Here is an 11,581-nt window from a genome sequence, read left to right on the forward strand (position 1 = left end):
GGGAGGGCAGGGGGAAGGCGACCCACAGCCCGGGGCTGGGCGCTCGGCTGAGGGCAGCTTGGGCTCCCCGGAGAAAGGGACGGACAGACGGATGGAGAGTGCGGGGCTGCAGGTGGGAGGCATCGCGCCCGGGCTTGGGGCCTGAGGGAGGAAGAGCGCGGGGAGTGAAAGCATCTTCATCCCCTCGCAGGCCCCGCGGTGCGGGAGCGGGACAGACCCACTGCCGGGAGCGTCCCACTGAGCCCAGAGACCCCCGTGGCTCCCCCGAGCGGGGCCAGGGCCGTGGCTGTGCTGGCTGCCCAAGGGGACGGGGAACGCTGCGGGATGATATGCGAGGCCTCAAGCTTGTCCAGAAACTGGGCGACAAATCTAATTTCTAAGTCGCCCAGCTGAGCACAGGCTCACGGGGTCGTCAGGGTGGGATTCAGTACAAAAGCGACACACGATAAACGCAGGCTGTGGCGCAGGCGACTGTGACTCAAATCAGTGCACAGAGCATCCTTGTTTTCAAACAAACAGCAAACAAAAAAAGACCGACGGAAAACTGCTCAAGAGGTACTTAAGGAGCGGGGCAGGGCCGGTTCCCCTGCCGCAGGAGCGGGTGGCCACGGTGGCCTGCAGGGCCGAGGCCCAGCGAGGCTGGGGAAGAGCCGGGGCTCACTTGTGGTTTATTGAACATCCTTTTATTTTTTTGCGCCTTTTTTTTTTTCCTCCTTTCCCCGTTTATTTTGCTGCAGAACTGTGTTCCCTGCACAAGAGCCTGGAGCAGGAGAAAAGGGACCTGGAAGATCCCGAGCGCCCCAGACAGAGGAAAAGGAGGAAACCTCGCGTCCTCTTTTCTCAAGCCCAAGTCTACGAACTGGAGAGAAGGTTCAAGCAGCAGAAATACCTGTCGGCTCCCGAGAGAGACCATCTAGCGAACGTCCTAAAGCTCACCTCCACCCAGGTGAAAATTTGGTTCCAGAATCGAAGGTATAAATGCAAAAGGCAGAGACAGGATCAGACCCTGGAAATGGTGGGCATCCCTCCCCCCCGGCGGATAGCCGTGCCGGTGCTGGTGCGCGATGGGAAGCCCTGCCTGGGGGAGTCTTCTCCCTACAGTTCGCCCTACAATGTCAGCATTAACCCCTATAGCTACAATGCCTACCCCGCGTACACCAACTACAACAGCCCCGCCTGCAACGCCAACTACAACTGCAACTACCCGTCCGTGCAGACCATGCAGCCCTCGGCGGCCGGCAACAACTTCATGAACTTCAGCGTAGGGGACTTGAATTCGGTGCAGACGCCCATCCCGCAGGGGAACGCGGGGATCTCCACGTTGCACGGGATCCGAGCCTGGTAGAGCCGCCCCCCGCACCCAGCCCGCTCCCCTCCGTGGACCACGGCCACCGGCGAGACCGCGGGGCCGGGGATGGAGGAGGCTTCGGCCGCGCCTGCGAGCCGCTCTCGGGACATTTCCAGGCGGCGGGGGAGGGATGAGGACGGTCCGATGTAGCATCCCGGCGGAGTTCACCAGCGTGGCGGCCATTTCCAGCGGGGAGGTCTTCGGTATTTCGTGCGCTGGCTGCGCTCCGTGCGGGGCCAGGCGGGCACGGCGCGGGGAGGCTCGGCGCTGCCCGCCGCTCCCGACCCGTGTCCCGGCCCCGGGCCCTCTCGCTCCCCCTTCCACCGGGGTTCTCGCCCCGGTAATTCCCCTCCTTCCTTCCTGTAAAGCAGCCGGTCATTTTGCTTGACTTGATCCCAAAAACAGCCAGCCAAGCCCTGCAACTCTCTTTTTTTTTTTTTTTTTTTTAATTTTTACTCTATACTAATTATTATTGAGATCCACACTTAAGTTTTGCACTTCCCGTACGGTCCCCGCTGTCCGGCCGGTTCAGCATCTCGCCAGCCCCCAGGTCTCCCCTTGCGGGGCTGCTAACGCCGGCCTCGGCAGCGGGGCCGGCGGCGGCTCTCGCCAGCGCACGGATGAGGACAAAACCCCCCCACCTCACCCCGGCCGAGGAATACAGACACTCCGACCTGCCAGGTCCCCGTAGGGTTATGCACTAAAACGTGAGTTAGTATTGGAATGCACTGTCCGCCCCTCGCCCCGCCGCCCGTTCGTCCGTGTTTCCCTTTGCTGTACAAGCTGATGGAGATCAGCGAGTTGTCATTAAAGAGAGTGGCTTAACCTTGCGCGTCCCTGGCGTTCCTTGGGCGGCCCGGGCCCCCCCCAGCATCCCCCGGCGGCGGCAGCAGCTCCAGGAGCCTTTCCCTGCCGCCCCCCCCCCCGCCCCCGCCTTTGTGTAGCCCCCCCGTAATTTCAGCAGTTCCCTTTTTGACGCCTGCAAACGGTACTTGTATTTTAACGTCTTTCCAAGTTAATTTTAAAGCTGCTTTTTGAGCCCACGGCCCGGTCAGGACCGCTATGCACCGGCTGTATGGGGCTGGGGTCGGGGCCAGCCCCGTTCCCCCCCCTACCCCTCCGTCGGTGACCCCGTCGCTCCGAGTCTCCGGGAGCGGGGGGGGGCCAGCGGCCGGTTTCTTCCCTGCACAGAAAAGCAGTGCAAGGCGGGTACAAACACCCCGAGCCATAAACCAAGGGGATCGGGCTCTGCCGGAGGGCAACTGCCCCCAGCGCATCCGCGGGAGGGTTCCGCAGCCCCTCCGCACCCTGTCCCCATGGGGGAGAGAGGCTGAGGACCCCCCCGCCTGCCCCCTTACTGCCCAGGGACAGCGAGCGGGGGTCCCCACCGCCCGGCTCTCTGCCTCCCCTCTGCCTCAGCCCCAGCCTCTCGGCCGCTTTTACAGTAGTCGCTATCAAATGTCAATTATTGGGAGTGAGAAACAACAAACATTGTAATTCAGCGCAGTCAAAACATCCTCTGAGTGTCTGAGATTGTCCGGCCCGGTGACAAGGCGATTAGGAGAACCTGCAACCTCTCCTGCCTTGGCCATATCGGCCCCATCAGTAAACAGGGATGGAGACAGGGTGGCTGTGGCCCTGGGACATAGGATGAAAGGCTGCCGGTGAATGGAAGCTGCCTGCAGCCTCTATCCCTCCTTCCCAAGGGGACCAACCCCCCCCCCCCCCCCCCCCGAGGTAGGATTGCACAGATAAGGAGCTCTGACCTCCTTCCTATCTCTGCAAATGGAAGAGGAGCCCTGGGTGCTGCTCACAAAGTCCTAATGCAGGGTGGAGAGTAGACACCTGCCTGGGGCTCAGCGCTGGGGAAAGGGTGGCCTTGTGCCACCCCCCCGGGACAGTCTGCCTCAGGGGCACTTACCCCAGAGAGGTGGAGGGACGCTGGGTCGGTTACAACAAAGGGGACCAGAACCTGCCAGCCTGAAGCAGGGGCACAGGGCTGCCTGCCCTTAAGTGCACAGGAGCTGGGGCCAGCCCCACAGCTGTGCAGCCCGAGAAGAAGAAGAAAAGGCCACTTGTCCTCCTCGTTTGAAATCTCTCCAATCCTGGTATCATTGGCTGCATGATGACTTTTACCCTCTTCCCACAGAGGCTTTGCATTGGAAGGACACAGACTTCAGCAGATGGTAGAGAGGCAGCAGGTTAGCCAGAAAATACTCTGCTCTAAGAGGGCCAAAGGCATCTACCTCCCCAAAAGCCCCAGGCAAAGAGCATGGGAAGGGCAGGAGAAAGCTGGGTTTAAATTCAGTCACTGTTGGATCCTGTGGGGAAGTCACAGTTTGGTGCCTCAGTTTGCCTGATATGTAAAATGGGCACAATGCTGCCATCCCACTTCCCGACGCTGGTGTCAGCAGCAGTTGGATCCTGCCAATGCAGAGCTTGGCCAGGATCAGAGCTCACAGGGAGCCCTCAGCAGACAGGACAAGTCCTCAGTTACCATGAGAGAAAGCATTAAGATTAGCTAAAACTTGAACCACTACTTTCAGAAGCTGCCTCTGAGTAGGGCCCTTTACTAAGTGGTCTACCAACATGGACTGCACTGAGAGTCCAGAAAAAGCCACATGAAAAAGTAACTCCACACAGCAACACAGCACCCCTGTCCACATACTCTGAACATCCTTTCCCTTCCCAAGATCCCTTAATTTCTTCAAATCTGTTTATTTTCCTCCCATAATATCTGAGAGCTACAGCTATCACGGAATCCGACTGTCCAGTGGGATTTAGCCTGCTGTTGCTCTGCAGAGGCTGGCCTGGGCACCAGCTTTGGGTCTGATTTCCAGAACTGCACTGTGCTCATTCTCAGTAGGGATGGATATACTACAGCCCCTGCCCACACTGCTACTCACATGCTCCCCTCCTCCCCGTGCTTCCCCATTCGTGTGGGAATTGCATCACGAGCAGATGCACGGCAGGATAAGACAGGGGCTTGGAACAGCAGCCGGAGCCTTGGAGCCAGTTCAGAAAGCGATTTAGGCAGAGGACGCAACCGCAGCTGGCTGAGGCCGAGCGCAGTGCGGCGGCCCAGCTCTGGCAGAGGCACCAGTGGCCGCAGAGCAGGCACGGTTAAAGACCTTTCATTAAGGGGAAAAGTGCAAGAGGGCTATACAGTAGGAATTAACCCCCAGCACACTGATTTTGGTCAAGGGGGGGGCTCACTGTCTTCACACGCACAGACACCCCGTTGCTACTAGTCCTGCTCTTCCAGGTCTGCCTCACCTCACAGCAAGAACAGCCTCCGCCGGGTCAGGCGGTGGTAAAAGGTCTCTCCAGGACTTTCCGAAGGCACCGAGGCTGTCGGCACACACCACAGCACAGTGATGTGCTCTCCAGAGTCCAATCCTCTCAAAGGCTTAGAAAAACTGAATGCATCAATCTTGACGTGTTTCCCTGCCTGAGCCTGAAGTGTTTCACATCTCTAGAGCAATACGAAAAGCCTGTGCTTAGAAAACATGATTCCAAAGAAAAGGGCAGGATACTGGCATTTCCCCAGGAAACCTGGAATCAGAGATCCTCTCAGGGTTTGGGGGCATGCTAAGGGGTGTAGGAAAGAGGCTTTAACAAGATTTGCACTTGGATTTGATCTCGCTGTCCTTTCCTCAGTTGTTTGTTTGTTTGTTTGTTTTTATTACGCAGCCTGGCACTGGCATTCATTTCTCTGTTTTAGACCAGCTTTTTTAGAAGAACTTAGTGCCCCAACTCTGCCTGAAGGTAACAGGGCAAGTGCAGCTCAGCACCACTTGTCTTCTTGAGACAAACTGCATATGGTAGGTTTATACAAACTATTTGGAATTCACACAATTTGTACAGGAACAAGTTGTCAGCTGTAAGGGGCTGATACCAAATCCCTCCCCTCTAGCAGTTTTGTAGGAACTGAAGTAATTGTTTTTCCCAAATAATACCCCTGCAATTCCTAAAGTGCATCTGTGGCCAGAATTTCATTCCTTAAATTCAAGGAGTTTTCACATAGAAAGTTATTCTCTGGAGTCAGAAAACGAGGAGATATGGTCCTGTCAGGAATTAGCTAAATGTTTCAATGTTCCTGAGCAGCCCAGCAAGAAAACAACAGATCAACAACCCTCTCTCCTTAGCCCCCTGCTCCTAATTAATCTCATTGACAACAGTTTAGATCAATATCAGCAGTAAGTGATCTCTTGTTAATGGGGATTATTAAGAAGAATCAACACCTTTAAAATGCTACTCCACGTTGTCTCCAAAGTGAGAAAGGGATAGGCTTTCAGGCTGGAGTCTGATTTTTCATTCCTGGGTGGTTAGTTATTGACTACACCACCAACTTAATCCTACATTTTGATGCAGAAAGAGAGGGAAGCGGAGATTTCTTCTAACAGAAGATCAAGCACTGGCAAAACATTTGTGAAAGTTAATCAATCAAGGTTTAGCAAAGTGACATGGAGTAAGTTACTTGAAAATCACCGCCTGTCTCCTGCAGTCATTTTAAACCCTGCCACTCCAGAGCATCATTCAATAAGAAAGCCCAATTTAGCGACAAGATCATCCTCAGAGCAGTCCATCAGCTACAGGCCCTTCCTAACCTCTCCCTAGTTCACTTCAACACCAAAGGGAATTCCAGTGGTTTTTTTCCACCAGCTTTTTCTCTCTCAAAATAGCTTGCTTTATTATTTCAGTACAAACTCCAGCCTCAACTGAGGTCTCATCCTTACTGCTTCCTCCACTTCATGGGTAATACACTGATCCACACAGATTTTTCCTTCTAGGTACCAACAAGGGATATTTAAGGATCTCAAACTCCACTCTTCTCACTTCCCACTGCAGTCCTCAGAAAACACAGAGCAAAAGCACCAGCTGAACTAGATTATTGCTGCTGCTTCTCGCTACAGTGAAGGTTGTACTCTGTACCTTATCTAATTGACCAGTTTTAAAGCATTTCTACCATTTCTGCTGCAGTACTGCACAGACTTGGCCCAGACTGTTGCCTGAAAGGGCTATGAGGGCCTATGGACTGGCTGAAATGAGTAAAAATAGGTGAGTTTGTCTTTGTGTAAAGGAGTTACTGGAACTGCAAATCACATACTGACAGCTGACAGAAGCCCAGGAAGAGAGATAAAAATTCAGAAAAGCAAAGCAGGGCATTTTTAAACCAGCCCTGTATGCTGAGCAATTGATGCACTGACTCCACTGAGACTATAATACATCTGTTAAGTCATCCCTGCTTAAAATAACTTTTTTTTGTGTGTCAAAGAAGTATGGGTGAATGGCTAAACCGCAGGTCTGCAACTCAGGAGATCAGGGCACTTTTCCCAGCTCCATTAGAGGGGGACATCATGTTTGCAATTGGGTCAGCATATGCAGACCCTCACTCCTACACAACTGTAAGCAGAGGCCATGCAAGTGCAGGCGTTCACCAATACGATTTGCAAAGATCACTCAATACTTGCTTAGTTTGATGTGCTGGAAAAATAAGTTGTCCAAAAGAAAAACTAACTTGCAAAGGGGCAGAATCTCTTAGTGGCCAAAATGATTTTATGTCTTAGGGTTAGATAAAATTAATTGGTCTTGGGGAGACAGCCTGGAGCCAAATTACTATTTGAGGAGATGGGTAGGCTGAAGGAGAAACAAGCATGAATAACACTACTGTACAGTGGGCAAGGTCAGGAGTTAACAGGCTTAAATAGGAAAAGAAAAGCAAGTTTGTCAAGTATTTCAGATTCTGTGAACTGCTCTAACTACCACTTAGTAAGAAACATAACAAACATAATTTAGAAAGGCATTTTAGAGTTTTATTCCTATAACCAACAAATCTGGTTGTTGTACAAATTGTTAACTTCCACGGTTAAAAACATCTATTCTCAGGAACATTTCCTAGGTGTTCTGCATATTGGGAATAGGATTTGATGTACTCTGCTGCCGCAAGAATATACTGTAGTTTATTTTAGCACAGCAGACATTTCCTAAATAGATTGCATTGTCCTCCAGCGTAAGCTTTGAATAAGTCACAGTACTGGCTCCTAGAAATTGCCCCCAAATCCCATCTTCCTGGCCAGGATGTTTTTTGTACGCCTTACTATCTGTGAAAAATAAAAGCTGCTTTCAGAGCCGTCGTTGCAGTCAGTGGAGGTGCAGTATACAGACATGTGCACAGTGCTGGCTGGCTGTCATCAAGAGAAGCCGTTAAAAAACAGGTCACAAAAAAAAAAATCCAAACCCATTTCAGTCAAACAAATAAGTTTCTTAAATATATAAGTACCAAAAACTTAGAACGAAGTCCTACTGCCCAGCTTCAGCAAGTTGGTTCTAATGATATCAAGGAGATGATTTATAGTATTTCAGGGAAGGAAAATATAAATCTTGGTTGTCTTGAGGTTTCATGTACTGCTTTACGTATTGTGCAGTGTCAGCTGCTGCTTCCCTCTCCACCGCATACCCACAGAGACAGGTCCAGCTCCATGCTGCAATTACACACACTTCACTTTATGGACATGGTTAATCCCACTGAAGATTCTCATACCGACAAGGACAGCGTATGAGGGCTCAGAGTGGAAGTAGACGGACATGCTGACACCCGACTACATTTCTGGCATCCTCCCATGCTGAGGCTCTCGTATCCTTCTGCTATTTATTTCTAGTTATGAGGGTTAGAGGAGTTTTTATACTTGTTCTGGGTTACAGGGTATATCCGAGTTTTTCTTTCCAATTACACGCCCAGAAAGCAATCCATACCCTGCACCTCAGTGGGTGTTGCAAGAGTCCCCATCCTGTAGCCACCAAACATACAGAGATGCCACGCATACAGTCATGCTCAGAATGCAGGTGCCTCACTGGGATCTTATAGACGGCCCTTTTCAAGCAATGCCAAAAAAATTGCTTTACTTAACCCTAGTTCTGAAGACATGAAAGTGGAATTGCTGCTATAAAAAGAGGCGTTCTGCCATATCTCTCATCCAACACTCACAGGCATCCAGCATGCCCGTCTGGGACCTCAGGCTAATTTCTCCTTTTAGAGGCACACACACACACACACAAAAAAAAAAAAAAAGAAGGGGGGAAAAAAAAAAAATTTCTGTGAGAGCTGCTGGTCATCGGCACCTCTGAGGACCAGGCCTGAGGTGACTACATTTGTCTGGTTAGACATCAGTTTAGAGCCCATCAGTATTTCACCTTGAGAATTTAAGCCTAAACGATTTCTTACACAACAAGGCATTAGAACTGGAAACCAAATTTCCCTGTTCATTCCTCGGCAATAACATTACAGCATTTCATTTTTATACGCAAATATTATTTCCCCTGTAACAAGATGAAAGTAAATACTTGATATTTTTCCCCACCAAAAATGAAAAGTAAGAGCACACAAGAGAATCACCCCTAGTGCAGCACTCTGGAACGACAGGGACAGTTGTAGGTTAATTTCCAAACACCCTCTTTGCTTTTCTTTCCTTCCTAACCACATTTCCAGTCCTATTGGTCTCAATATTCTGGTTGTGAAAACACTGTGCTCTACCCCTTTGATCAGCTAGTGAAAAGCCCTTTCATGCCTTGCTGTCTTCATTACCTTACATTTTAATTGCTGGCCTTGCATGGGACAGACAGGTGGTACAAGGTCACAACAGGAGATGACGGATGGCTTTTGGCAGTGTGTGTCCAGATTACACATGCTGAAATCAACCTGTGCGGCAGTAACCCGTCCTGCGCTGGGGGATCAGGGGGGCATGCACAACACCTGATGGCTACAGCCACCAAATACCTATTTTAGGTCCTATTAGAAAATAATAATGAACTACACTTCTTCAGTTCTTTCAGATTAGCATTTCAAAGCACCACACACACAAGTGTTACTTACCTGAGCACTACCATCTCTACAAGCTACTGGGACCACCATTTCACACGTCAGTGAAATGATACATCCAGAAACAGGGATTCAACTCAAGTTACTTAGAAGATGAGGGAGTGTTAGAGGTGAAACCCCAAAGTGTCACATCAAAGCTCCTGCACCAATGGCTGAGCCCTGGTGAAGATTTCTGAATAAAAGAATCCATTTCAGATGTGAATCTTATTTTAAATCCCATAAAAGTCACTGGGGAAATGGAAGTGGTTTTCCTTTTACACACCCAGAGCTTCCCTTATTTTTCCCTAGAAGATGACAATTTAGTGCTTTGGATCCCTGGTGTACAGGAACCTCAGTTTTACCCTGACTCCATCTACTTACACTTAGCAAATGCATACACCCATCATTACTATGATACAGACAGTTTCTTCTCCTATGCATTTGACTTGCTAACTTCTTGGTCATGGCAAGAGTTCATTGCAAGGATAGCTATATTGGATAGCAGGTACCATGCTGCTATTTTATCTACTCAAACAGAGAAGGGGTAAGAAGTCAAAGAGGAAAACACTTTGGACTATATCATAGAAGGTATCAGGCTAGATCACTTTACTTGACCCTTTTGGCCTTAAAAACCTTTAGATGGAACAAGTGGGCTCCCAAAGCAAAGGCTGGACACAAACGTGCTTCTAAATGTCATGTAATTCAAACCTGAACTTGAGTGCAAGGCTCTTTACAGCACAGAGAAGCCATGATCTCAGTTCTGGTGGCACAGGATGCTCTTCTGGTGAAAGTAAATAACTCTATGTTCAGCTTGTGTCGCAAGATATTTTGGGGGTAGATCAGTTCAAACCTCAGTGTATAACCAAAACAGAATACAGAAGGCTCCCAGTAGTAAAATGCACCCTTACTACAAGTGCAAAATTAATTAAAGATCCTTTTCCAGGAAAGCCAAATCGGCCCTCCAAGATTTGTCTTGAAAGACAGAGACCCTGATTAACTGGAGAGCAGAAGGCAATGTCTCCTGGTTATGTTCTTCTCCTCCTCCCCCCCTGCCTCCCAGCTGGCCATTCCTTTCATTTTCTGGGCAGGTTCCTTTCCTTCATGCAGCTGTTCCCAACTGCAGCTGAAATCAAGACATTGGGACTCATTAGCCCTACTCAGTCCTTTCATCCAAAAGTCAACATGACATGCTGAGGGAGCATAAATGACAGGAGTCAAGTTTAGACCGAGGTACAGGTGCCTGGGACTGGAGAGGCCATTCAAGCAATTAGTTCCCACTTACACCATCTTGGTTTATTTTTTAGGTGAAATAACATAACACAAATTTTGCAGATTTTGGTGTGTGCCAGTTGAAGAGCATCATCCTCTTCAAAATGCAGTAGTCAGATGCTTTCAAATCAAAAGTTTCCTTTGAGACCATTCCTGTTTTATCAACGGGACGGCAGCATCCCTCCCACCTTCTGAGGGAAAATTAAAATATTTAGAGGAGGTTCAAAATCAGTTGAGAAAAAAATGTAAGCCACAGAACTTCATTCCGTATTTTTATTTTTTCTTCAAAACAGAACTGATGACTTGGGAATTTTTGAGTCACTGTCATTTTGTGGAAAACATTTTTGGGACAAAATATAATAAAAATCACTCTGTGAAAATACAGCCTTGCTGTAATTACTATTCTGCAGAGTGGTCTTTACCTATGCTCGTTATTGCTGCAGAATGCACTGCTTGTTGCTTTGTTTTCTTCAGTAAACTCAGAGTTGGTGAAATCTTGAAATTGGGAAGACCCTATTTTAATTGTAACTCTGGCATTCATTTGATGCAAAATGCCGAGACGGTCATTTAACCTCATGTGTCGCATTACAGAGGCGGAGAGTTCAGGTGAGGAACAAGGGTCCTCCATCACCCACTGAATGCAGGGAGGCTGCAAAGACACGGACAGAAATCCCTGCTTCGGAGTGCTTGGATGGAAAAATGGATGGGGTGGGGGGTGAGTGCGGGAAAGACTTTGCACAGAGAGGAACTGACTTTTCAAAAGAGAAAACGCTTTCTGATGACCTGAGCTAAAGATAGGATGAGCACAACCAGCAGCTTTTTAAAGTAGCAGATCTTGTCTTATCAGGAGTCCCCAAGGAAGGGAACAGCGCTTTCACCGAATACGGCATTTTATGGAGCTCTTCCCCTAGACATGAGGTTCACCCACAGGGCCAGCATCTCAGCAAGCTGCTGGCCCTGCTGGGGACCTGGCTGTACCCCAAAAGCCTGGAGGGACCTTTCCCTGAGCCACTGCCCCATTATCCCAGCGCTCCACCCAGGTACCGCGGGCGGGCGCTTCCTTTATCATTTTGACTTTTGACCTTGAGACGGACGGGGCTCTGCCC

General features: G+C 49.6%; 1 protein-coding gene across 1 annotated transcript in view; it reads left to right on the forward strand.

The window, feature by feature from the left end:
- NKX2-5 (NK2 homeobox 5) overlaps positions 1–1,357 on the forward strand; it is a 1,930-nt gene extending 573 nt beyond the window's left edge. The window contains exon 2 of the mRNA XM_010579063.1: positions 738–1,357. Within this exon, the coding sequence (XP_010577365.1) occupies positions 738–1,345 (608 nt within the window). The 3' untranslated portion in view covers positions 1,346–1,357. The remainder of the gene's footprint in view (positions 1–737) is intronic.
- The last annotated feature ends 10,224 nt before the right edge of the window (positions 1,358–11,581 follow it).

This window comes from Haliaeetus leucocephalus, unplaced genomic scaffold (assembly GCF_000737465.1).
Source record: "Haliaeetus leucocephalus isolate CR32 unplaced genomic scaffold, Haliaeetus_leucocephalus-4.0 Scaffold656, whole genome shotgun sequence".
Taxonomy (NCBI): Eukaryota; Metazoa; Chordata; class Aves; order Accipitriformes; family Accipitridae; genus Haliaeetus; species Haliaeetus leucocephalus.